The sequence below is a fragment of the Aedes aegypti genome, chromosome 3 (genome assembly GCF_002204515.2).
Source record: "Aedes aegypti strain LVP_AGWG chromosome 3, AaegL5.0 Primary Assembly, whole genome shotgun sequence".
NCBI lineage: Eukaryota > Metazoa > Arthropoda > Insecta > Diptera > Culicidae > Aedes > Aedes aegypti.
In genome coordinates this window covers 346,827,600-346,854,706 of record NC_035109.1, presented here as the reverse complement: position 1 = coordinate 346,854,706, position 27,107 = coordinate 346,827,600, and the positions used below count along the sequence as shown (strand labels likewise).

Genomic DNA, 27,107 nt, shown 5'->3' with positions numbered 1-27,107 from the left:
TCTTAGGTATTTTTTCACGTGATATGTCTCATATTTCCCTAGGAACACATGGCAAACTCAGTGGCATCGTATAGCGGAAGGATAAAACTTTCATCTGAGACTAAAAAACTTTTGGCGGCCATTTTAATTTTGATGTTATTGGTCTGATTATAGAGATGAGCCAGCCTCGGGCTGCAAATCTCTTAAATAAAGATATCTATCTATCTATTAGTCTGATTAATCATGTAAGCTTCGGTTATAACTGTCCGAGTACGACTTTCTGAAAATCCAATAAACGTGTCCGCTTTGAATAAGATATGAATATCTTCTTTGCATCACGTTCACACTGGAACAGAGCCTGCTTCTCAGCCTACTGTTCTATAATAACTTCCACAGTCATTAACGGAGAGCTCTCTTTGCTAAAATTGCCTTACCGATCAACGCTCCGTCATCGTAATCATCGTCGTCATCGAAACTTCAAAAGCAGTTTTTCTGTTCAAAACTGAAAATTATTCGATAAAAATGTGTTCACTGTTATTCGGTTGGAGAATAGAATACAGTGAATATCTTTTCCTGTATAGTTTCTTGATCTTGAGCGAAAAAACTGCTTTTGAAAATTCCGAAATCAATGACGGATCCTGCCCCCTTACTGCATTCGCACATCGTCTGGCAAGAACAAAGATACCTATTTTATGCCATGGGAAGCCGAGAATGTTTCCAACCCGAAAAGATCCGGATCAGCTAATGACACGCTTCACCGTGAAAAGCGTTGGCGCGGGAATGGCGAAAAGCGTTAATGCTATAACAAATCGTTATATCAAGAATAGAAATGAATAGTGGTTTCAAGTGAGTTATATGTTTATAAATGTGGTCGTATCGTTAAATTCGAATTAAGCATTCGAAACGTTGTCAAACAGAAACTGTACCTACTATGCCTAACCCTTCGTAACACTAAATAACGAACACAAAAACACTTCCTTAAATGATGCTTCATTTTATTCTAAATTATTCATCTGTTATTCGAAGCTTACAATTGATACAATAATAGGTATCGCCATACCTAACACTAATAATCTTGAAGCGCACTCAATCGGGAGTAATGGAAACGTTTTCATCATGTCCTTCCTGCTGGCTGTCCGGACTTTCCGGTTCCTTTTCTTCGGGTGCCTCGGCAATGGGATCTGCCGTTTCCTCGTTGGTGTCTTCTGTTTCCTGATTCGCGTCATCGACATCCATGGATTCTACAGCAGGTCCATTCCCATCGTCACCCTTCTCTTCACGATCGGATGCTGCCATTTCGATAGGGTTCACATCAGCTGAGCCTCCGCCATCTACCTCCACAGTCTGACCATTGTCCTCAGTGACAATTACCAACTGGGGCTCAGCATCGTCGTCATTTGTCTCGTCCGGAATCGGAGTTTCAACTACTACCAGTTGCGCAGGTTCATCCGAATCCAGTTCGCGGATTTCGAAGCTTGTCTTATCCAGTGGATCGTCGACCTTAGTAACAGCAGGCGGATGAATATAGTCCAGCACCAGCGAATCCACGTCGATTTCATTAACCTTGGAATGGTTGCTGATCTGGTGCGACAACTTGTTGAATATTCCCCGCAGACTTTGCACCTGTTGCCGTTCGGTTCCCACGGGGGCTCTGAGTTTAAACAGGCGTTTCGTCGGGCATGAATCCTGCAGCAGATACGAGGAAGCACGAAAACGGATTGGCTGTCCTTGCTGAGTGAGTTCGCAGCCTTGACGGATCGAAACAAACAGTCGATTGGACTGTATTCCGGTAACCGTTGGGCGAAACTTTTCATGTACACTGGTCAAGGCACGGGATGGCGATAGGCGTCGTTTTGCGGTGAGAATTTGGCGATCTGATGGAGGATTGGAGCGAGATCTAACGGACCGGGATGATTTGTTGGAGCACGAGGAATAAGATCGCTTGCGTTTGCTGCTGTTTTGCGAATCTTGATGAATCGATCTAGAGCGACTGCGGTGTTGGGTAGGGAAAATTTGGGCCACGGGTTGATGGTTTTTGGTAGCAATGGTTTGCGGTTGAGCTTTATGTGGGGTTGTGCTTGGTGGACGATAAGTTTTCACTGGTTCAGGAGTTTTTGAACGGATGGGAGCTGACTCAACAGGGCTAGGAGTTTTCGATCGATTGGTTGACTCGAAAACTGTGGGAGTTTTTGCACGAGCAGGAGCTGTTTCAGGGACTGGTGTTTTTGCACGAGTAAAAGTACTCGTTTTGGGAACGAACTTTTTGGGAATCGATTGTACATCGATAAGTTCCTTGCGTGTATTGTGGAACGTAATCAAATGGGTAGTGATGGTACTCCTCTTATAACTGGAATAATCACAACTTGGACAGAAAAATCTATACCTCAAGTCGTCAGAGGCCAATGAAGCCAGTGGTTCATCATCTGAGTTTTCCGAGCCAGCCCTTGAAGGAGGTCTTGAAGGGGGCCGAGATGTAGATGCTGCAGGAGTTGTCGACGTTGCACGAGAACGTGGAGCAACCGACGGATCATTCGGGTCTATGTTGTGCAAACGAATCTTGTGCCTCCTGACGCTGGTTCGCGAAGCAAACTTTGTCCCACAAATGTTACATCCATAGTCACAATCGTGATTCTTCATTTCCTGAGTTGAATAAAACTTATCGCCACAATGATTACAAACTAAATCCTTATCTGCTTCGTTTTCGTCAGTGTTTGAATCCTCCTCCATATCAGTTGGTGAATCGCTTTCATAGCGATATCTTTTCTTAGGCTTGGATGTTTCAACCAGAAGGGAATCGCCTTGCAGATCTCCCGTAGGATTCCAATAATCTTCCCACTGACTAGCTTTTATCTTGTGCACCGTTATCATATGACGCTTAAGGCTGTGTCTGTACTTGACCGTTGCACTGCAGATATTACAAATAAACTCGCAGTTGTGTCGCTCCAGCTGGTCAATTTCTGAGAATACTTTTTCACATTTTGGACATTTAAGCTCCCCGTCGGATGTGCTGGTTCCCGTTTCCGAGGCTTCCTCTTCATGTTCATCATCATCCGTTTCATGCTCTGTCGGAGTTGTCGTTGTCGATCCACGCTCACTTCCGTCCGAGGGAATCCACTCTCGCTTGATGTTCCTACGAGTACTGACGCCTTCCTTTTTGATCATCCTTGGAGACTTGCGCGGAATGAAATCTTCATCTTTTTCTCCCTTGATTTCCTCATCATCGTCGTCTTCAATTCGACGCGAAGCGTTCCTTGTCCTAGAGGCCCGACCAGTCTTAGTCGAAGTGGCTGAAAGCGATGGCGAATCGGTCGTTTCCGGCCCTAGCTGACTAATCAATTCTTCGTTATAAATACGCTGATTCTCATTAATCAGTTTTTTCTGTTCCTCGTAGAAGTTCAACCATTTCTGCGTTTCTTTCGCCTCCTGAACACAGTCAACACAGATTTTCTTGGTGATCCGGTCATTCTTGTCCACCTAATGAAGCAAAACATATTTCAATATAAACAATTCAAAGATAGGGCAAATGTACCATTAGTGGTGCACCTAAGGGAAAACTGCTAAACCACGGTGATAAAATCATCAAATATATGATTTTAACGTATCAGTCGATAGATTTCAAATCCTTCTATTATTCAAATGTATAAAAATCACGATTCATTTGAAATTTCCCTATAGAAAGCCTTGCACCAATAATAGGAACACTGTTCCTTTAGTGGAGGTATGTTTTAAGAATGGTTCCTTTAGTGGCGCAATCCATTGATTTCTTATGGGACCCTCCACTATGGGTACCGATGCACCACTATAGGTGCAAAGGAGCAAAAAATTTAAGCAAAATAATTGTTTTAAATAGTTTAACGGTTAAATTTCATGAATATTTTTCGATAACTTGTATTATTTTCGCATCGTACATCATAGAAAAATATCACATAGCCATAAATTAGTGCGAAACATGTCAAAACACACTACCTCCACTATTGGAGCTACCTCCACTAAGGGAGCGTTTGCCCTATTATTTCAATTTTTGGATTTCTTACCCTTACGTTGTACAACTGCTGAAGCGTTTCCACCAAAGTCTCGTCCGATAACACGTCTATCTGCTTTTTGGCGTCATCCATACAAATCCGGCAGCATCTTTGATAGAGTTTTGTCGCCATGTTGCTGGGGGAGGGGAATCTCTTGGAAATTCCCGGAATTCTAATGGAAAACACTTATTAAACTATTGAAAATCGATGGTGCAATCATGAAAGAGGACGTTTGCGGTATTTGTAAACAAGACGAGCCCCCGTCGAAGCAAAAGAAGATTGGTGCGAAGAAGAAGACAATCAGTGAAGAAATCGGATGGATCGGCTGCGATTCCTGTAATAGATGGTTCCATACAGTTTGTGCGAGGATCAGCCCAGCCTTACTGACTGCCGCCAAGGACCATATATATCTGTGTGAAAGGTGTGCTATTATCGGTTGCTTGCTGCCCCGAACTCATCCAGTTAGCACCGCTAAAAATGTTGACGTGGCCCAGAAGCAAATCGATGAGCTCAGTTCTCAATTAGTGAAATTGCAATCTGAGTTGCAGCTGCTCCAAACGAACATGAAAAAACAATTCGATCGCTTTCAAAGCAAGCTCCAAACTGTAAATCAATTGGAGGACAGAAGAGCTTCTTGCAACAATCTCGTTGAAAACATCGAACAAAAACTGGAGCAAATCAAGACTGGAGCAAAACTTGCTAGCACCTGCTCACAAAATGTGAACTGCTGTCGGATTGCCATAAACAAGGTTCCGTTTTCTCCAGGCGAAAATGTTCGGAACATTGTGGAGGACTTCCTCTGCTTCCTCGGCATCAAAGAAAAAATGTCGCACGTTACCACTTGCTTCCGACTACCAGTCAAGCAATCCAAGTGGACCGATCGTAGCCTCTCGCCCACTGTTCTTGTGGCATTTGACAGCAGAGAGATAAGGTCGCTAGTACTCAGGCGCTACTTTGAAAAGCACAAGGATGCGAAGTTGTGTAACCTAAAATCTTCTGCTCCACTGGAATACCGGTTTACAGTCAACGAAATGCTTTCAATCCATGCTTTCCGCATCCGTAACCTGGCCCTGCGGCTGAAACAGAAGAAAACAATCCAGTCCATCTTTATTCGTAACGACAAGGTCTCGGTCCGTCTGCCTGGGCAGAAGCGATATGATCCAGTAGGGGACTGCAACGAATTGCTTAGACTAGTTGGGACTAGTGTGAGCATAGACGAATCTTCTGTGTTCTTCGATGCCGTGTCTGCCGACGTCTCTCAGCAATGAATATAACCACTCACTAACGTTTTCCTACGTACGAATATCTCAAACAAATATGCCGAACTACAATAACTTCTCCAATTTACGAGTTGGACACCTCAACGTGAGAGGATTGGAAAGCCACATCGACGAAATCAAGCTTTTGCTGCACAAGACTGAATATCACTTCTTCGCTGTCACTGAAACGAAACTAAAATCTTCTGCTCCTGTTGGACCGATTCGTGTTCCAGCTTACAACTTCGTGAAGCATTCCTTGCCATCAAACCGGGGCCGCGGAAGCAAATCTTGTGGAGGAGTTGGACTATATGTATTGAAAAGTCTGAAGCCTATCCCAGTTCTCAAATCGACATTTGATCTAAATGTTCCGCTGTCGCAAAGATTCGAGTACCTCGCTGTGCAGGTAAAAATCAACGAACTCAACATCGGAATCGTCACCGTGTACAATCCAACTGTTTCAAGCCCGCACTTTGCACGTGAGTACGAAAAACTGCTTTTTGACCTACAAGAGTTTGCTTTCGATCGAATTTTCGTTGTCGGCGACTTTAACATTAATGTAAGTGCTCCGCAACCATCCTGTAACTTAAGAGCGCTTAATCGAATCCACGATGCATTCAATCTAACCGTTCTTCCGACTCCGCCGACCAGAATAGCTGAAAGAAGTGCTACAAGAATTGATTTACTAATCACTGATTGCCCTGATTCTATACGAGCAGCGAAAACAAAAGCATCTAGTTTTTCCGATCACGAAATCGTTTTTCTCATTTCTGATGTCAAAATAAGAAAGGCTGCACCTCAACGCATTGCGGTGAGAAATTTCCGTAATGTAGATGTTCTTGCACTCCAAGCAGATTTTCAGTCGAGAAATTTTAGAGAGGCATTAGATACCGCCGACATTAACACTAAGACTCAACTAATAACAACCGAAATTCAAAATCTAATGGACCTCCACGCTCCTGAACGAGAAATAGTGGTCAGGAACGCACGAACACCTTGGATCACGGCAGAGATTGAGAGGGCGATCTCCTTCAGAGACTTAGCACATGCACTCTATGCGCGAAACCCAAACAGGAGAAGAAACGATGCCCAGTGGAACGATTTCGTAAGAAAGCGCAATTGGGCTGCTTCGTTGATTTCAGCTGCGAAGAAGCGTTATGGTGAAACTCACTTTGCCCACGATCTCCCAGCTAAGAAGCTCTGGAGCAACCTCCGGCGCGAAGGCGTTCACAACAATGCTAAGAAGAGCGATCTCATCGAACAAGCTAATCTGGACGAAATGAATCGCTTTTTCTGCGAAGGGCATCGACTACTAGCAAACAACGATGAAGCTGAGGAAGAGCAGGAACACCGGACTGCCACAGACCGTGGCGAAATACCCTTTAGCTTTCGGAGAACAACAGTCAACGAAGTTGCCCGTAAAATTATGGAAGTCCAAACCAACGCAGCAGGCTCCGATCAAATTCCAATATCGTTCATAAAAATGCTAACTCCATTTGTGCTACCAGTTTTGGTTCATCTGTTCAACTCCGTAATCGAAGCACGTTCGTTTCCATCTATCTGGAAAAAGGCCCTCATCACCCCAATACCAAAGGTATCCAATCCAGCCGAACCCAAGGACTTTCGGCCTATAAGCGTCCTCCCAGCTATTTCCAAGGTACTCGAAAAGATCCTTCTCGAGCAAATCAGCGGTTATGTGGAAGATATCGATCATTTACTTCTTGCATCAAATCAGTCAGGGTACAGAAAAGGTTTCAGCACAACAACAGCGTTAGCAAAAGTAACCCACGATATCTACGATCACTTCGACAACGAACAGTGCACTGTTATGGTTTTGGTCGACTTTTCATTGGCCTTTAACTGTGTAGACCACCGCAAGCTGCAGAGAAAACTGCGTGAAGAGTTCTGTTTCTCACTTGGTGCATGTGAACTTCTGTCCTCGTTCCTTGAGCAGCGCACACAGGCAGTGCGCATAGGAAATGTGATCTCCCCTCAAAGACCAGTGGCTGATGGTACACCTCAGGGCTCTTGCCTGAGCGCATTGCTGTTCAGCCTCTACATAAACAGCCTTCCTCTGGGGCTTACGTGTAGTTATCAACTCTACGCCGACGATCTCCAGGTCTACATCTCGGGAGCCATTCAAAATGTAGACCAGCTCGTCTCGACCATCAACATCGACCTGGGAAGAATTGAGCGATGGGCCAAGCGAAATTCCCTCTTCCCCAATCCGAAGAAGACCAAGGCTATTATCTTTTGCAAAGAAGGCGCGATAACACCAGCAAGCAACATCATTTTCTGTGGTGAAAACATTCACCTGTCGGACTGTGTAGTGAATCTAGGCGTGCGAATGGATCGCAATCTGAAGTGGACCAGCCATGTGAACGATGTGACCGCCAAAGTTTTCGGGACACTGCGTACACTCCGAAGCTTTGCCCCAGTTCTGTCCATCCACACCAGATTGAAGCTAGTAAGGTTTGTAATCATCCCGTTTTTCACATATTGTGACGTTGTCTACTATTCCGGACTGTCCGCGGCGCTTCGAGATCAACTTAATCGCTGTTTCAAGGCATCAGTTCGCTTTGTATACGGCATCAGGCGAATGGAGTCCACCGCTGCTGTAAGGAACACTATCCTTGGTCATAGCCTCGATACACACTACCGGAACAGAATTAGCTGCTTCATTCGCCAAGGATACGCTGAAAGTTTTCCTGCTTACTTACAACAGCACCTCAGAAAAGGGCAACAAGAACGAGCGCGCAGTTTTGTGATCCCCCATCACACCACATCGAAACGAAAGAGCGTCATGATTGCGGGTGCAATTCTCTGGAATCAACTTCCTCTGAGGACCAGACAGCTACCAACGATAGGCGCATTCAAATCTGCGCTTTCAGTGCATACCATTATTAATTAAACTAGCCCTATTTTACATGACAGTCAAATTTTTTTTTAACTTTTAATACCTAGGTAATTGTTATTTTCTAAAAGTTGCAATATCAATTGTTGTTTCCTTGACCTGAAAAATGGTATAACCGACAGGCTTACGTTAAGTTTGAATGAAATAAATACTAAATACTAAATACTAAATACTAAATTTACAAACAGATTTTGAATGCTTCTCCAGCCGGCCGCGTCGTTTTTTCACATTCTGTCAAATCAAGGCCCCAATGCAAAATGGTGCCGCTGAAAGAGAACCACACGGAAAAACAAAAACCCGCTTGTGTGTTTCTGGATACACATTTGAAAACGGCTCCAAGAAAATACTCGTAATGAATGGACTGATGGACGAGTTCACTATTTAACGTTTGATTCAATCTATCACTTTTTGACGTTTTAGTTATACCGGGGCTTATTCACAAATTTCATAACGCTGAAGGGGGTGGGTGGGTGTCCCCAAAATGTTACAGCTCATACAAAATTCGTAGAATATTTATACAAAAAGCGTTACGAGGGGGTGGGTGGGTATCAAAAATGGCCATTTTCGGCGTTATGAAATTTGTGAATAAACCCCCGTGTTATTTCTGTGACCATTGAAACCAACAAATTCGGCACCGCTCAAAGGTAAAATCAGTGATCTCGTGCGCCATTAATTCAAATACCGCATGCAGGAACACCAAACGCGGTAAGCTGTTCCGCTCAAGTAAAAATTTCTGCTCAAAAAATGGTCAAGAAATTTCCTACAGTGAGCTCCATTTGGATTGGCATTTCTTTTCAACTGCGTACTGCGATAAAAAAAGCTTTTCTTGAGCATTTCTTGCAAGAAATTTCCCACACATCCTACTTCGCTTAATCTGTCGTGAATCGCAAGTCAGTCCCATCTGTAAAAAGAAGGCATTGAGAAAATGAGCTGAGAAGTTTGTATGCCCGTTTTCCATATTTAAAATCTAGTGGATTGAAATATGGTTGAATCTGAATGAAACTTTCACAATTTGCATTTCAGTTCAATAACTTTCCGAGAAAAATATAAGGATAACCAAAACGCGGTTCATATCGGTGTTATACGATACGAAAATCTGTAGTGGGACTGATATGCGGTTACTTTTCAATCCGACTTGATGTTTTTTCCTAATTTTATCGAACAAAATTTGTTGTTCCGTTAATTCAGCTGAAATTTCATTGGAAAATATGTTGAAAACTGATGTCAACTGAATTTGGACGAAAATGCAGATGGGACTTACTTGCGATTCACGTCAGGCTCTGCATGGTTTTGTTTTTGCAAGAGATTTTGACGTTTACTGGCCTTGTTGTTTACTAATTTCACGAAGGAGGGAAAGAGAGAGACAGATTTTTGTGCAGAGCCCCATAGAGGGTCCTAAAATGTTTAATGAAAATTTTCCTATTACACTGAGAAAAATCTACACGTCAAGGTCGTGTGTTTTACTTATAGATTTGCGCAATGAGGAAAACCGCATGACTTTCGTCATTGACTTCATGTGTATCAACATTGAGTTGTCATGATAAACAAACATGAATGTCTAAATATTAAATCATGACCAACTCTAAATATTAAATCATGAAACCAACTGATTTTCATATTGAATTCGAAATGTAGTGGCTTTAGATAGTCATGTGTGATAGAACATGAATGTCATGAGACTGAAAGAAGAAATTTGATTTGAAATTTGAAATCTTGCTCCCCAAAATATGGATTCGAGGCTCCTCTGCTTGTCGCAAGCTCACTTGATGTTTTTTTTTTAACTAGTGAGTCAGCAATAAGCGGGGCGCCGCAAATCCATAATTTGGAAATCTTGGGATTAGCATATTTCATGTTATTTAAAGCTGAAAGCTAGGAAAATCTGTTAGTGGAATCCGATTTTTATCTAACACCATACGTTATATCGAATGCTGGAATTAATGCATTTTATTTGTAGAAAATTAGAATGAACTCCTCATATTTACTCGGACATCTTCACTAATAGAAAGAAAAAAGGACCGACGTCACACTCTCACCGATGTCCATCGACCACCTTTTTAACGGCCGATTCAAATATATGGTAGGTGGCCAATCCACCACCCGCAGCGCTCGCATCGTTTTTGTTCGCGTTTGACGTTTACACACTACCGCCATCTGTTGGTCCATCGGCCAAACACACCGATTTTAGCATTGGGCGTACATGTCATCGTGACTATGATTTTGATCGGGATTTGTTCTAAGTGTTACGTCTGTTTGTCTGTGCTATACTGTTACCTTATCAAGATTAAAAAAAATAAAACTTTTCGCTAATAAAAAATATTACAGTAATAAAAAAAAAGTCACATTAACACTCAAAATAGTCTTCATTAAATCAAAAGTAGGGTTCTTGTTGCTTTTATTACCATAATCACCATCTGTTATCACAGTTATCACTCTAATAATCACCATTTTTGTAACCTACTACCATCAATCATATCCACTCTGATTCTTGTTTACGGCGTATCCAACTTTCGATCGAATTCTATTCGTTCGAATCCACGGCACACTTGATTTTGCTGGCGTAAACGAGAATGCAAAACGGTTTTCGATCGAAAGAGCATTCGAACGTAAACAAGAATAGGGGTGATCAACTTTTTCCACTTTCTTTATAAGCATTTACAAAATCACTTGTTATAAAATCACTTGAGACCGTCCTTTGCGTCCTTAAGAACGCCTTTTCACCTCACTGGTAACATCATTTCGAAAACTTATTCAAATAGTCTCAAGTCAGAAAAGTGAACAAACTTACTTTATCGACCCTAAGTGTTTCGCAGACGAAATTCCACACGTTCCGCTTTCACCCAAGTAACGTTTAATTCTCGCATAACTTCTGATCTCGCCCTAAAAGCCATTGGTAGCCATGTGTGTAGCTCGTTATTTCTGAGCATTTGAATGGATTTTCATATTATTTAACAACGTTATGGGAAAGAAAGGATCATTATCTACCTGCCCGTGATGTTGGTTTGGATGCTTAATCTTTCTTTTGCTTAGAAACAACGAGCTACACACGTGGCTACCAATGGCTTTTAGGGCGTTATCTCAGAGTATGCGAGAATTCCGGAATTACAAAACAGCTTAAGTAAGAATTTCAACTTTTGCAACCCAACCGCTACTTTCACCGCTCTGTTGTATGGAAAGACAAAGTGACTTAACCACGAATCAAAACAAAACACTACTTGAGCCGATTTTACACTTGTAGAAAAACGTCGAAAGTAACTGAATGAAACGGCTTATCATTTTAATATAATTGTATTTTTTTTGGTGGAAAATAATAGAAACTGCCTAGTTTTTGAACGCGAGCTGATTGTATGCAAAATTTAAGCGATGTACACGGCGAAAAAATGTTATAAAGGTGATTCATTTTTAAAACAGTTTTAGAAGCAAGGTAGTGATTTTTCCTAATTAATTTTCTCAGAATCGTATGAAAGTTACTTACGTCGGTTTTAAAAAGTAATCGAGATTTGTGCTTATTCTACGCGGCGTGTGAGTCGAAACGAGTCGCTCTCACCGCGAGTGACGTGAGGCGACTAATGTTAATCAAATGGGAGCGAGTCGACAATTGTCACCTCACACGTCGTGCAGAATAAGCACGAAATGCTTTCACTACTTCAAATCGTTCACCACCCAGCCACACTTCACTACCAACATCACGGTTGGAACCATGCTGTCTACCGGAGGTGACTAACTCGACTCGAATGAGCACGTGTTTTGCTTGACTGAAAAAAATCTCACCTAACTCCACTGGTAGGTATAAGCCCAAATGTCGATTACGGATTAAAAAAAAAACAGAACTCAAGTGAGGGTGAGGGATTTTCGGATTTCATTAAACACACAGCAGCAATTTTTCTCCACGTTCCATTCTTCATTCGGTTAGTTTGTTCCACGGACTAACAATTTGGGTCTGGAGGATTCATCGGTTACAACAATATGCGTTTCACAATTCGTTTTCCGGTGAAGAGACATAAATAAGACTGCATTGATTTTTATTTTCTTCTGCTAGCAATTTTAATTTAGAACCATCTACTGATGATGCTCTTAATGTCGGTCCAAAGTGCAAAAAATAAATGTTTGCGGCATTGTATTTTGGAACTCTATGCCCGCAAACAGAGCAGAGTGAAAATCTGAATAGTAAAATTCTAGTCATCATCTTGAATGCCGTTATCTAGCCTTAGTCTTGAGACGAATAATTTCGTATAATTTAATCTTGGTTTAAATAGCAGTTTTCCTTAGTTGCTCAGTATGTTTAACATTGAACATATTTTTTCTGACATAAGTGCATTGCTGGTTCTGGATGAAATGTAATGGATTGAGCGATAAACTCTAGGATATGAAACCAAAGTTGTTTTGTTTTCGGGGAGAAACAAAGCATGTACGTTTATTTTCTATTATTTGATCTCATCAATGATTGAAGCATCACTATCACTAAAGAGAAATCCTACCTTACGTGTCAGTGACTTTCAATTGTTACGATCAGATATTCTCCTGTTTTTTTGTAGCAAGGTTTAGGTTTGGGAACTTACGGCTATTGATTCTGTTTAGAGTGAAACATAAAGAAATACAAGCATAGCATTTATACAAATCTTATCACACTCGCACCTCTCACGTGTTCGGTTTCCGCCCCATTAGTTAATTATTAAATAAAAATAAGTTGGGTGTAGAATTGTGTTTGTATGTTATCGGTTTGTGTAATGTGTAATAACGTAACGCACAGCGAAGGGAAACTAATTAACTACTTTATTCAACGTCCATTTTGTCCTCGGTAAAGTCCTTGGGGGTTTCCTTAGATTGATCCGCCTGTTGCTGATCCTTGGGCTGATCGCCACCGTTCTGTTGTTCCTTAGTGTTGTCCGCTGGTGGGGTTGGGGGCTTTGGCTTCGGTCGGTTCAGCACCGAATTCGTGCACGTCGCAAGCGTCTGATTTTCGTGGCGGATGTCGGCAACCTTGATTGGAGGATCTTGCGTTTTGCGGACATTCACCAGCTTACCTCGGGCCTCTTCGTACCACTTCTTGGCCTTCTGTGCTGCCTCGGTGATGTTAAGGATCTCGGTCTCCGTCAGGTGATCGTACTTGGGATCCTTGGAGCGGATCTGTTCGACAGCCTTGAACGTCATCTGGATCGTGTGTCCCAGCTCGATAAATGCTTGCTCGTGGCCGCTGTATTCTTCGCATCGCACCCGAATGGGATCGGTCTGCTGGTGGAGCGCGAGCAGTTTGTCCTTGTACACGGTCCGTTCGCAGTTCTCTCCATCCTCGTACAGCCAGTTCTCGATGTCCTCCAGCTGGAGGCAAATCTTGGAAGCTTCTTCCGGTTCGACGTAGGCACTCAGTTCGCCCTCCTCCTGAATCTTGCCGCGAACTTCGTAGACGAATTCCTCGAGCGCGTTGCGCGCATCAACACGTTCCTTTTCCTGACGATCGTTGGCAATCATTTTCATCTGAGGGGAGGGAGGCAGAAGAATGGAGAAATTGTTAATTTGTTTGCCTAAAGAAGGTGCGAGACAAATAGCTTACTTCCAGTTCGTGGTATTTGGAAAGGTCGTTGCTTACGAAACCGTGCGTCTTTCCATCGATGGTCAAGTCAATGGACTTCGAAGTAACCTTCTTTTTCTTATCCTGCAAGAAAGATACGAAAAAACGTTTTGAATTGTTGAAAAAAACAATGAGTTTTGGGTAGATATGGTATTGGAAATGGGTATGATAAAATATATAATATTATTATTAGTATTGGAAATGGTATCAGAAGGCTGAATCAGAAGCAGATAGTGTCAATTCTATTCGAGGTATAAACGCATACCGTAAAATGGGGCGAATAGAAACACTTTCCGACATGTTTGAATGTGTACAACTTAAACCGTGTGGATAAAAAACAATTTTATTAGCCTTAAATATGGGTCGCGTCTTCCTTTGCTAAGACCCCAATTGCTGTTAAAAAATAAAAATTATATCGTACTAAAATGTATAAAAATGTTGTATGTTTCTATTCACCCCGTAATGGGGCGAATAGAAACACTGTTCATTAAATATCAATACTTTTTTCAAAAAGAAAAATAAACACATTTCCAAGTACATCTTGAAGAAATATCAGCATGTATTTACTTAGTGAAGAAAAAAATTGAAATTTTTAAAATCAAGTTCAATTTTTGATCATTTTTGAGATCAGCCAAAATGGCGGATGTTTCAAGCTATCAAAAATGTTTGAGATTTCAGTAGTTTCTTCTTAATTTTTGAATGAGGAATGTAGCAAAATTTTTAAATTGAAAATAGTCTAGCGATACTCTGTTTTTATTGAAGTAATGGAGAAAAAAATATTTCAGTAGGTTTTTAAAGTTTATCATTACATAATAGTCGCATTTTTAACTGAAGGTCGTTTTGTTTCTATTCACCCCACTTTTTCTATTCACCCCGTTTTACGGTACCTTAAAAGTATTTGTAAAATGTATATATGGGGCCTTCCTTAGCCGAGTGGTTAGAGTCCGCGGCTACAAAGCAAAGCCATGCTGAAGGTGTCTGGGTTCGATTCAAGGTCGGTCCAGGATCTTTTCGTAATGGAAATTTCCATGACTTCTCTGGGCATAAAGTATCATCGTACCTGCCACACGATATACAAATGCAAAAATGACAACTTTGGCAAAGAAAGCTCTCAGTTGATAACTGTGGTTGAGAAGCCGGCTCTGTCCCAGTGGGGACGTTAATGCCAAGAAGAAGAAGAAGATATATTGCTAGTTTTAAGTTTGAGCTGTTATCGATTATGGTTTTGGGAGTTAGTTAGTCCATATCGACGGATATGGAGAATAATGGCTCCAAAGTCTCATTCAGAGTCTCTTATGACATATTTCAGGTGAAATCTGTGATGATATTTGATGGAATTTTCCCGAAGTCTTTGATATTGATTAGAACTTTTCGTTAGGAATGGATCTTCTTAGAATATATGTGAATATTATAATTCAGGGCTTCCTAGAAAAAAAAAACTCAACTAGTACCTTCTACAGAACCTACAGTTATGAATCAGTCAGGCATTCCACAAAGAATACCTCTCGAAATTGTTCCAGATTCTTTCAGCAATTTGTTTGGTCCTCAATGAATTTTTACATGAATTCATCCAGTGACCCTTCCATTCCTCCAAGACTTTCGCTTTTTTGAAACTATCGACTACTCCAAGAAATCAATTATTGATTTATCTCAAAATATCACTTTCAGGAATTATACCAAGGATACTTTCATCAATTTCTCGATAACATTTTGTTTTGTTTTGTTTTTTTTTTTTTTTTAACAGAAACTTACAAGTGTCTTCCAAGGACTTTCTTGTGATTTAGGCCAACATTCACGATCAGAGTTTTTTTAACGTTCAACGCTCCGTCATCGTAATCATCGTCATCATCGAAATTTCAACAGCAGTTTTTCTGATCAAAACTTGATTTTTTTTTCTACGAAAATGAGTTCACTGTGCTTTGGTTGGAGAATAGAATACAGTGAACACATTTTCAAGAGACGTTTCATAATTTTGAACGAAAAAACTGCTTTTGAAAATTCCCAAATTGATGACGAATCCTGTCCCCTTAAGATTTCAAACAGGAAATTTCCTTCAACCCATATACTGCTCATAAACGCATGTCAGTCCCATGTTTGCTGGATTTTGTTGGAAATGGCCAGAGTAATACGCAAACACGTCTTGCTTTAATAACGGTTTATTTGAGAATAATAAAAATGAACTCCTGTTTGACACCTTCGGTTCTAAGCCTCCTTGATTGGTCGTCAGTGGATAGGCCTACTCCAACAGATATCCTATCCACATGGGGCAATTATGCGTTTATGGGCAGTATACTGCCCATACTCGCATATCAGTCCCATATTATATGGGATTCTCTATACAAATGGGACTGTTATGCGAGTATGGGCAGTATAGGCATGAGTATCAGAAAAAAAAAACTAAAACTTTCACTGCTCTGCGAATACTGAATGGATTTTAATAATTTTTGTCAGTATACTCACTCGTACACATATCTAGTTACTAAAACTGACCAAAGGATCTCGGCAATACCCCTGTGGATGGAGTTATTCCGTTGGGTCACTGGGTCAGGCCGGGTAAAAAGGGTGCTGTGCTTTTCTGCCCTGGAGATAGGCAAATTTCAAGTCACAGATAGTTTCCGGAATCGATTTATGATGTACACTATATCAAAGAATGTCAGGAAAAACGCATCATTGTGAACTTTTTGAGAAACGATTGAATTGAACAATTATGTTTCCTTCATTTGACTATAAAGTTACCACTTTGTAAATGGTACATTCTAAATTATCCAAAACTCATAATATATAATGCAAATTAAAACAATTCTCATTGCAAATATATTAAGATAAATTGGCATTTCCTAAAAAAAATAGCCCTTTTTTACCCGACCTGGCCTAGTGACCTATCGGAATAAGCCACAGGATCATTCTCGAGATACTTTGGTCAGTTTTAGAAGCTAGATATGTGTACGAATATACGACAAAAAATATTTGAATTCGTTAAGAATTCGCTGAGTGGTGAGGGATTTTAGTATTTTTGCTTTCACTCAGTCCTATACGGGTTAAGGATGCCTCCAAGAATTTCTCAGACATAATTCGGTATAAATGACCATTATGCCAAAAGGGCCGCTCCATAAATTTATTAAGAAAGTTATCCAGGAATTTTTTTAGGCACTTCTCCAAGAATTTGATAATAACCTTATCATGAAATTTCTAAAGAAAATGTTAAAATAATTACTTATTTAAGTCCCTGCGAGGCACCTTATGAACTCTTGTAAGGATTTCTAAATGGACCTTCTAGATCCCTGAGGGAATCTTGGAGAATTTTGTAGATGAACTGCAGAAAAAGTACTGAAAAACCTCTAACAAAACCTGGTGGAAATTACAAATGCCATGGATGAAATATTGAGGAGTCGTTGAGTTTCTTTAAAAATCATCCGAAATCTTTTCAAGAAAAAGCCCTCAATGGATTTCAGCAGTCATGTTGTGATTCTTCCGTGAATTTCCCTAGGATTTCGTTTAGGATTACTTCAAGATATTGACCAGGGGAACTTTGTTAGAAAGGAAGATTCCAACCATTAACTGTGTGCTTTATAATCTAAATTTGCCGAATTAGCCATTTTTAGATTCGTAGAACAGGTAAAAAGTGAGGTTACGAGTCGCCTCTGCTGCAATATTAGTTTCTTGTGGAATGTTAGGCACATTCCTGTAGATTTTTCTGATACTTATAGTATTGTGTCTATAGTTCTACTAAGCATAGCATAATGAATTTATATAATCTCTTGTAGGTTCGAAGAATTGTTGGGAATCTCTCAAGGATTTTACGGATATCCTCTAAGAATTTCGAGAGTTGAAAACTCGCGAAGATACTATTTGCTTTGCTAATAATCAATTAGCAATTATGCTAATTTACATTGTTGTATGTTCTGGAACCTGACCGGAATTTGGGGTGTCCTACGTTAGGCAGAAACACGAAAGGCGGAAACACAAAAGGCGGAATTTTCGAAAGGCAGAACTAACAAAAGGCGACTACGCACAAAAGGCGGAATCACGAAAGGCAGAATCACGAAAGGCAGAAACACGAAAGGCAGAAACACGAAAGGCGGAATCACATAAGGCTAATTTATATTAGGCGGACTTTTAGAACCAGCAGAGCAAACGGCCGGCCGTTTTTTCCGAAGGATGTACTATGTTCATCGTTCGGGAAAGTGGTATTTGGGCTAATGTTACTTCCGGGCTAGTGACGTAGAATCACACGATATACCAATGTAAAAATTGCAACTTTTGCAAAAAAGTGTGGACATTATTGAACACTAAACTGATGAGCAGACTCCATGCCAATGGGGACGTAATGCCAAGAAGCAAAAAACTTGGCTATATTGATCGAACAGCTCATAGAAATAAAAACAGGCGCGACTGTTCCACCCAACATCAACCTCGTGTGGGAAGATATTTCTCCGTCATAGACTAATAGCGTAATGAAGGGCATTGGACCCATCACCAGTGTAATAGGCTAATACCTACATTTAAGTTGAAAATGAATAAGAAACTATATGCAGGGTCTATGCATTTCAAAGTCCGCTTGGAAATTTTGAAAAAGCTGTCATGAATTGGAAACGCAAAAAACTCAATGTTTGGAAGCCTTAGTAAATAATTTCAATATGTTTTTGACGGATTCCGCCTTTTCAGATTATGCCTTATGTTATTTTCCGCCTTATGTTACACGTCCAAGGCAGTCTGGCAAGTCTTTTGTGATTCCGCCTTTCGTGTTTGCGCCTTTGTTAGGGTCCCCTCGCGAAGATACTATTTGCTTTGCTAATAATCAATTAGCAATTATGCTAATTTACATTGTTGTATGTCCTGGGACCTGACCGGAATTTGTATGTGCCTTCCTTAGCAGCGATGCGATTTAAAAACTTTTGTCCTGAACGTCCTCTTAAGGTGAAGATTCATCGAAGCCAAACCTCGAATTTGCAAGTGCACAAATCTAGAGAATCTGACAACCGTTTGTGCTGAAAATTTAACTCACTGGTCACTGGTGGTGGCTAATTCATCAAATTACCAGCGCGAACAGTCAGATTCTCTAGATTTGCGCTCATGAAAATTCGAGGTATGGCTTCGATGCATCTTCACCTTAATCTCAAATGCAAAGCCGAATAAAGTGCTTGCTTTTTGAAAAAGAAGGGAACGCTCATCTTCCTATGAAAATGACGTAAGTTATGAACGCCTTAAACGAAATTAATAAAAGTCACACGCAAGTGCAAACTACCGTTCGAAAAACGATAACAAACAAAGGGCCAAACTAGATTTGAAACACATTCAAACAAATCAACAAAAGAGGAGCTGGAGGGATTTTGCCAATCGGAACCGATGGACGCCCTGAGAGTTGGCTAGATGGTAGTCTAATTTTTGATACCCGTCGAAAAAAAACACGACCATACAAACGTGAAAGTGATTACGTGGGAACGCCTATGAACTACAACTACTGAAAAATTGCTGTGAAAAGGTATTGTAATGCAAGAAAATAAATAGATAATATGTGTTTACGCTGTCGCAAAGGAAGCAGTAATGGAAATTAAAGCATGGAAAATGTACAGAAACGGAAAGCATGAAGGCGGAGACAAATACAAGAATGAAATGAGAGAGCGATGCATGTGTGCGTGTGGGCTGAAACAAAGACTCGGTAATTGAGCTGCGTGATTTTAAGTTTTCTCGATTCCAGAACAGAAGAAAAACTTATTCAGATTTTGTTTAGGAATTTTGTTTTGAGACGTACCGAAGAGGTAAACCATCTGCTGACCCTTTGCGTCCAACTCCCTCCACCTCCACTGTTATCGTTGTCTGATTTAGTGGTATCATTTTTAGATTGCTCATCATCGCTACCCTAGAAATGCGGACCGTCGGCGGCGTCGGCGGGAGAGAGGGAATAAGAGAGAGAAAACAGAGAATCAGATGGAAGCACAATCCAGGGACGATTGTTTCGATTTTGGTTTTAGGTCTGCGCCTATCGTGTGTCGAAAGGATTGCTCGTTTTCGATTACGAATTACAGTTCCGATAGTTTGTTCAAAGGTGACTCTTTTGAAGGACTAATTTCACTATACTGTGTTCAAGATCATACATAGTAACCTTTCACGAGTATCACAAAACAGAAGAAACAAACAGTTAGGAGGAGGAAGTCTCACAGGGCTTGTTGGTGGTTAGCGCATTTTTCGTAGGTGATTCGAACAGATGTATGAGTAAAACAACATGGAAACAGAACAAAATCTAACTCTAATTGGCCAGAAAGCACTGTTGTTAGAACAAGAAACCTCGTATTATAGGAGAACGATGAACGAAAGCTTAAAAACTAAAGTAACACAAAGCGCACACACGATAAAATTTACCTCTTGAATGTCCATAGGTTCGCCAGTTTTGGGTGATTCTTCTCCCTGGGGTGAGTTCGTCTGGGCCGGTTGTTCACCGTTGGTGGTAGCAGGAGGCGTGACGGGTTCTTCACTCTCTTTTTTCTCCACCATGGTGGCGCTTGATACCAGCACGATACCGTTCTGGTTGATGCGAACCTTAATCTTAACTTCTTGCGGTTCTCCATTGGCGTTCGGTTTGATATCCTTGATGTGGAACGAACCGATGAATGTATCCGGATAGGGAACGCTGTTCGGTTCGTAGTGGACGTTGATGGTCATCGGTTCCCGGCGGTGAACGGTCAATAACCGTGAGAATGGAGCCGTGTGATACTGCTCGAACACCTTCATTTCATTCCGTTGAGTTCCATCTTCCCATGAGATCAGCACCGGGTAGGCCTGCACGTCGCTGCACGTGAATTCACGTACGCGCACCGCAGGCGACAAAATGGCGCACTGCAGAGCGGCACCACGTGACACGGCCTCATCCTGGTTCAGTGTGGTGCTTGCCGCCTTGCCGAAAATTTGCTCAATCAGCTGCTTGATAGCCGGAATGCGGCTGCTGCCTCCGACAATTTCCACGGAATGTATATCCTCCAGGGCCAGGTTAGAGTCCTTCAGCAGCTTCTTCATGGTGGCCTCGATGCGCTGCAGTGAACCGGTACACATCGTTTCCATGTCGGCCCGCTGGATCGACGAGTGAACGTCGATTTCGTTCATGAAGCACTCAATATTCAGCGGCAGTTTGGTACTGTTGGCGGACATTTGTTTCTTGAGCTTCTCCGACTCGGTCAGCAAACGGAGGTAGGCCCTGCAAGGGGATAAACGGGGAGAATTGGGGTCATTAATAGAGAAGTATTTTGACGATCAAGAATTCGTCATCGCAATCAATCATCGTTATCATCGAAACTTCAAAAGCAGTTTTTTGGCTCCAAACTGAAATTTTAGCTGAAAATATCATAACGACTCATATAACAATGAGAACTTCTTTTTGTTTACTTTTTCTTTCAATACCTAATATCTAAGCCGCATTTGCATCTTCCGATGCGTTCTTTGTAGGTATCACCTGGTATCAGTAACCAAGGATAGGGTTGCATGAATTTAGTTGAGTTTACTAAATTCTCGATAGCAAATCCTACTTATGGAACACGAGTGGAACATGTTTGTCATTTTACTTTACTACACCTTTCGAACATACTGCAAACAACGAGTATTTTTTGTAGTTAGCTTCATAGGTGGCTACTCATGCTTTAATATTGTGGAGATAGATGGGGTAATTTACATTTCAATAAAAAATTGACAAGTTTTGAAGATATTCTGAGATATCCGTAGAGGATTCTTAGATTCCTGAGAGAATATAGAAAACCAGTAGGAATACGGAAATTTCGTAGGAATTCTGGCATTAAAATATTAAATCTGTGATATTCGTAGAAACCTGGGAAAATTTTGGGACTCCCATATAAACTTTGAATTTGAAGTTAGAATCCGTAGAAAGTTTTTGAGATTTTATTCGTAATTCCGGAAGCCCTGTAGGAGTTTGTGGGATTTCGACAGCCATTCTGGAATATCCGGAATATATCTTCTTGCATTCTGGTAGTTGTCTTAGGATTCTAGTTGGAATTTAATTGCCCATAACTGCAAATTTGTCACATTCGACATTTTTGACAATTTCGAGTTAATGCCGTGGAGTCATCAAATGATAAATACTTTCGATCCATTTATTGAAATCTATGAGATTGTTCTAGAAAATTCGAAAAGAATATAATAAGTTGTTTTGTCACATTGGTAATTGTAACCGCATATCAGTAACATTAGGATTATACATGAGCCTAAGTAGCAATGAAATTTCTATCAGAATTATTTTCTGGCTCTTCACCTAATAATTTTAATTTTTTTTAGAAATTTTAGTTTCTTCCTATAGTACTATAAATTTACTCAATGCCTACTTTTGTCGAATATAACAAATATGCAGTTATGGGCAATTAAGAGCAGTGTTGACCAGACTCGTTTCCCCGAAATTCGAATTGTGAAGCCATGAACTGTTATAACTGTGCGTTGTATTCCTGAGATGGAGGGGGAGGTGGTTGGGCTTGAGTGTTGCACATGGGATCCGACAGTTTCGATCTCGGTGGGCCGCAATTCAAATTTCGGTGAAATGATTCGCACTCACTCACTCACTCATTTCATTTCACCGAAACTTGAATTGTGGCTCTCTGGGATCAAAATTGATCGATTTTGTGTGCAGCACTCAAGCTTAACCATCTGCTTTTCTATCTTAGGAGGATAGAGCATGGTTGTAGTAGTTCGTGGCTTCGTAGTTCGGAAAATGTTATTTTCGGGGAAATGAGTCTGAGCAACACTGATTAAGAGTCTGGTGAAAAATCTGCGAATCCGGAGAAATGCTTTGGGATTTGGAGGTAATCTTTTAAACTCCGAACGGAATCTGTGGTATTTCAAGATTTCAATAGGATTTCGTCCATCTGTTGTGATTTTTTGTGATTCCGGTGTTAATTTTGTAATTTTAGTAAAAATCATTTCATCTTGATTAATTTTCGAGAGAAGAATGAAATCGGTGGTAAGAACCTTTCGAATACCGACAGGAGTCTTCGAGACATTGATGGGAAATTTAAGAATATCAGTGAGAATATTTAGAGCTTCGGAAACAATACATAAAATTTAAAAAAATATTTGCACTGAATTCTAACAATTGCCACTAAAAGTCACTGCAATTCCCATTGAAAGTATCAACATTCCTTCCTGAATTCCAGGATTCTCATCTACAGGTCGGACTCGATTACCCGGAGACTAGTACGTGTACTAGTACACGAATTCGCGTATCTGTCGATTCGAAGAATCTTTGGTATTTGTTGTGAATCTTTGTGATTCTGGTGTTAAATTTGTAATTCTAGTAAAAACCTTTTCAACTTTGATGATCTTTGGAATTCAGAGGGAAATCGATGATTCTGTTAAGAATATTTCGAATACCGGCAGGAGTCTTCGAGGCTTCAATGGAAAACTTTTGAATACCAGTAAGAATATTTAGAGCTTCAGAAAAAAATACATGGGATTGAAAGATGATTTTTACGAAATTCTAACAATTACCTACCACTAGAAGTCAATACAATTCATATTAAAAGTTTCAACATTCCGTCCTGAATTCCAGGATACTCATCTAATAGTCAGGATGCTCCTAGGGCCTCAACAAAATCCACAAAACAGAGATCTCACTTAAATCCTAAGATTTTTGTTCTACTTCGAATCACACATTTACCAGTGAATTCCTAAAGATTAGGACCAGAATTCCAAGAAAATATGCAAAAGTCTAACCATTATGAGCTTAGACTTGTGCTTGGCCGCCCGTGGTTGCTACTCCAGTATCGCCAGATCAGTTGTACCGATGATTCTTTGGGACTAGCACACTTTCAGTGTAGCAGGCGATCTTCTATTTTTAGGCAACAATGGCGTCAGAATACAGGCCAATGAGGGGAAGGGGGAGGAATTGATGATGTATTAAACTGGATCCCACAGTAAACCGGATATACCTCTGCATCTACGCCAGTTCATGCGGGAAGGTGTAGAAATGTTAATTTTATCGCACAGAGGCTTGTTTTTTGGGTTGGCAGACTGCCTATGCTTAAGGAAAATGCGTGCTCTATAATGATGGAAGAATGGAAGCGTAGGGAAACGGTTTCTTGTCCGTCTCTGGTTCTAGCAAATGCTATGAACGAGTAGATCAACTCTGATATATTAAGAGTGGTAGATAGAATCAAGTAAAAGATATAACTACAAAGTATGAGAAAAGGGTCGAGTCTGGGATTGAACCCATGACCTTCTGCTTATGAAGCAAATGCGGTAACCATTACACCACCAACCCCGTCTTATCATTGGACATTAATATTCTGTTAACAAATTCAGCAGGAATGTAGAAAGCTTCAAAATTATTCCTATTATTATTCTTATTATATTAATTATTACTGGAATCTCAACAATCCTAGGTTTAAAATTTTATAATGGCTCTGGTGAGTGATTTACTCTCAAAATCTCCAAAGAGGATCCAGATTTCAAAATCCAAAAATTCGTTAAACACAGGCGGTGAATAAGACGGAAAACAAACATGAAAGAAGTACCTACATACGTACACTACATATTCGAAATGTTTGTTTTATTTTTCATACCAACAATTTACTGTAAAGTACCCATATTTCGCGTGCGAAAGAAATTTTTGTTAGCTAGTATTTTGAATAATTCTTCTTCAGTCATGGTTACATAACATGCAATAATGTAGTCCAATTTATATTAAGAAATATGAATGAAATTGCAGTGAGCGAAATTAGGAGCGTGCGCGAAATATTGTAGCATACCGTGATTGACATTTTAAACTTTTTTTTTCGAAGATGCTGTATGTAGTAGAGTTAGACTTTTTTTTCATCCGATTGTCTTTCAATCTTTAGTGAGAATAGATAGAAGTGAATCTCTCATTGTTACTAAGATCGTTTGAAAAAAGTTTACCGTTTGCGCTGAAAATATGTTCACTGTGTTTCGGTTGAAGAATAGAAAGTTTAAATGATAATAAAGATAAAAAAAAAAGTTCAAATGAAAATGTGTTCACTGTTACACTTTTATTTAAACTTTGATGATTTTAAACTAAAAAACTGCTTCTGAAACTGATGACGGATCCTATCTCCTTAAGCTTCACCACTTACCGTTTGTTCGTCCTGGGATCGATTTTGTACTTGGTCTGGAATTCGTTGCTAAAGTGCTCCGCCAAGGCATAGTCAAAGTCCCGACCGCCAACCTGATCGGCACAGCTGGCCAACATTTTTAGCTTGCCCTTGTGGAAGGCACAGGCGGACACTTGCAGCGACGCGTGACCGCAGTCGACAAAGATCACGTTGCGGGCCTTTTCCTCGGGTGCCGGCAGGTCCTGCTTGTAGAACCCGTAGCTCAGTGCAGTGGCGGTGGTTTCATTCATTAACCGCAGCACGTTCAGTCCGCAGATACCGGCGGCATCGAGCAGGGCCTGCCGCTCGGCATTGGTGAAGTACGACGGCACCGTGATGACACAGTCGTTGATCTGCGTTTTGAGCTCCTTGAAAGAGTCGTCCTTGAGCTTGGTGAAAAGCATGGCGGTGATCTGTTCCGGGCTGAATACGCACTCTTCGTCCTGGTAGTTGACCCGTATGCCGATGCCACCGTCCGGCCGGGGTTCCACCTTGTACGGTATCTTCCGGAGTTCGTTTTGCACGTGCGGATCATTGTACTTGCGTCCGAGCAACCTTTTGAAGCCGCCGATTGTGTTGTTCATGTTGGTCACCTGCTGGTTCTTGGCGGCCACACCGAGCACACGGTTTCGTCCCGCGAATGCAACGCATGATCTATAATTAGAACCCGGTTGGGGGAAGAGAAATGGAAAGTAACGTTAACAAGTGCTTTTAATAGTCGATGATGAAATGGTGCTGTACTGAGTCAGCCAAACGGGGGAAGCGAAAGAGGTGGAAGGATTATGTTTACTCCGGGGTTAATGATGATGCGTTATGAGATGTCGGTAGAATGAGACGAAGAAACGATGTTGCCGAGTGGTTCTTAAAATAAATCAGGTGAATAAGGCAAAATGAATAGAACATCTCTTGCTCGCTGCGCGAGAGGCAACGTCCAGTTTTTACCCCGCGATGTAACATCTGTTAATTGAAGTGTAGATCTGTACGTTAAAGTGGCCCATAATAATCAAATTACAAAAATCTTAAGTTACACCTCCCAAATATGTTCATTTTGTCCCGCAGAAGCTAATATAAATGTTTGAGCGGAATTCGCCAACTATAAGGGGGAGGGGCCCAGATGGCCGTAGCGGTAAACGCGCAGCTATTCAGCAAGACCAAGCTGGAGGTTGGAATTTTTCTCTTCTTCCCAGGGCATAGAGTATCTTCGTACTTGCCACACGATATACGCATGCAAAAATGGTCATTGGCATAGTAAGCTCTCAGTTAATAACTGTGAAAGTGCTCATAAGAACACTAAGCTGAGAAGCAGGCTCTATCCCAGTGGGGACGTAACGCTAGAAAGAAGAAGAAGGGAGAGGGGTGTTCCTGAATTAATTCCTGAAGTAATTCATGAATTACTCAGAATCGCACTTTCACATTTACTGGAACTGCCACTGTACTAACTTAAAGTTCATTTAGCCCCTTATAGAGTTGCCGGATTCCATTCAAACTTTCACAGATTTCATAAGTTTGTTTTTTGTTAATATCAAATTGGGCCACCTTATTCTACATGCATCACGCTTGGATTAATTGAGATCAAAGGCGTAGTGAGGATGCACCATGGAATTACCCACAATTACCTACATCTCCATACCATAAGAAACAAGCATCACCTGCTGTTTGTGAAAGACGGCAAACGGTGTGGGATGTAAGCACACTAACAAGCTGCTAAAACCGCCCCCCAAAACAACCATCGAACTGTGTGTTGGTATGTAGGTACGAGCTAATGGATCTCAATCAGTGCTGCTCTCGCACAAACTAACATCGACCAGCTTCGTGCAACTCAAACCCAACACCATAAAAGTCGATGAATTTCAGTTCGACATCCACCAAACTCGGAGCTCCCAAGCCTTTAGAGGTATGTGCCATACGACGATAGAGAATCGGTAAACTGTCATCGATTTACACATTTTGCTGGCCGGTCGTGCCGCCATGTGTTTAACACCTGATCAAAACACGGTGATTAAGATATCTATGGGTGGCCTAGGTCCTGAGTAAGACTTGATTGCCATTCTGCCGCTTTCCTGCCAATAAAATGAGAACGCGTCACATATTGAACTACAGTCGACTCTCCACAACTCGATGTTCTATAAATCGATATATTATATAACTCAATGGATTTTTCGGTCCCTTCAAATTCCCATACATCGTGCTCTCCATAAGTCGATATTTCTATAACTCGATATCTCCACTAGTCAATGTCACGTGTGAGGCAAATTTCCCTCCATAACTCGA

General features: G+C 41.0%; 2 protein-coding genes across 9 annotated transcripts in view; both read right to left on the bottom strand.

The window, feature by feature from the left end:
- Window positions 1-953: 953 nt before the first annotated feature.
- Window positions 954-8,438, bottom strand: LOC5566048. Of its 7 annotated transcripts, none has more exons than XM_021849964.1 (4): window positions 8,358-8,401; window positions 8,218-8,270; window positions 4,014-4,173; window positions 954-3,453 (listed from the first exon to the last, which is right to left on the bottom strand). In XM_021849964.1, exons 3-4 carry the CDS (start codon window positions 4,131-4,133, stop codon window positions 1,066-1,068), a joined length of 2,508 nt encoding a protein of 835 aa, XP_021705656.1. In that variant the 5' UTR covers window positions 4,134-4,173; window positions 8,218-8,270; window positions 8,358-8,401; the 3' UTR covers window positions 954-1,065. The 7 variants fall into 7 exon arrangements, with proteins under 7 accessions (XP_021705656.1, XP_021705658.1, XP_021705659.1 ...); XM_021849966.1 differs by having other exon boundaries at window positions 8,354-8,372; XM_021849967.1 differs by lacking the exon at window positions 8,218-8,270 and having other exon boundaries at window positions 8,354-8,438.
- A 3,610-nt stretch (window positions 8,439-12,048) lies between these two features.
- Window positions 12,049-27,107, bottom strand: part of LOC23687735 (heat shock 70 kDa protein 4) — a 34,022-nt gene continuing 18,963 nt past the window's right edge. The window contains exons 2-6 of one of the 2 annotated variants that reach the window (XM_021852660.1): window positions 24,819-25,490; window positions 20,098-20,926; window positions 19,490-19,597; window positions 13,720-13,821; window positions 12,049-13,643 (exon numbers count right to left, since the gene is read on the bottom strand). In XM_021852660.1, the coding sequence (XP_021708352.1) occupies window positions 12,942-13,643; window positions 13,720-13,821; window positions 19,490-19,597; window positions 20,098-20,926; window positions 24,819-25,490 (2,413 nt within the window). In that variant the 3' untranslated portion in view covers window positions 12,049-12,941. The remainder of the gene's footprint in view (window positions 13,644-13,719; window positions 13,822-19,489; window positions 19,598-20,097; window positions 20,927-24,818; window positions 25,491-27,107) is intronic. The other variant, XM_021852661.1, reaches the window with a different exon arrangement.

Excerpts from the sequence above, each read along its gene's own strand:
- LOC5566048 (XM_021849962.1), bottom strand. The coding sequence starts at position 8,033 with ATGGGGGATCACAAAACTGCGCGCTCGTTCTTGTTGCCCTTTTCTGAG. Across the intron at positions 4,174-7,977 it reads CCCTTTTCTGAGGTGCTGTT|AATTCCGGGAATTTCCAAGA; the intron begins GTAAGTAAGCAG and ends GTTTTCCATTAG. Across the intron at positions 3,454-4,013 it reads AGCAGTTGTACAACGTAAGG|GTGGACAAGAATGACCGGAT; the intron begins GTAAGAAATCCA and ends TTGCTTCATTAG.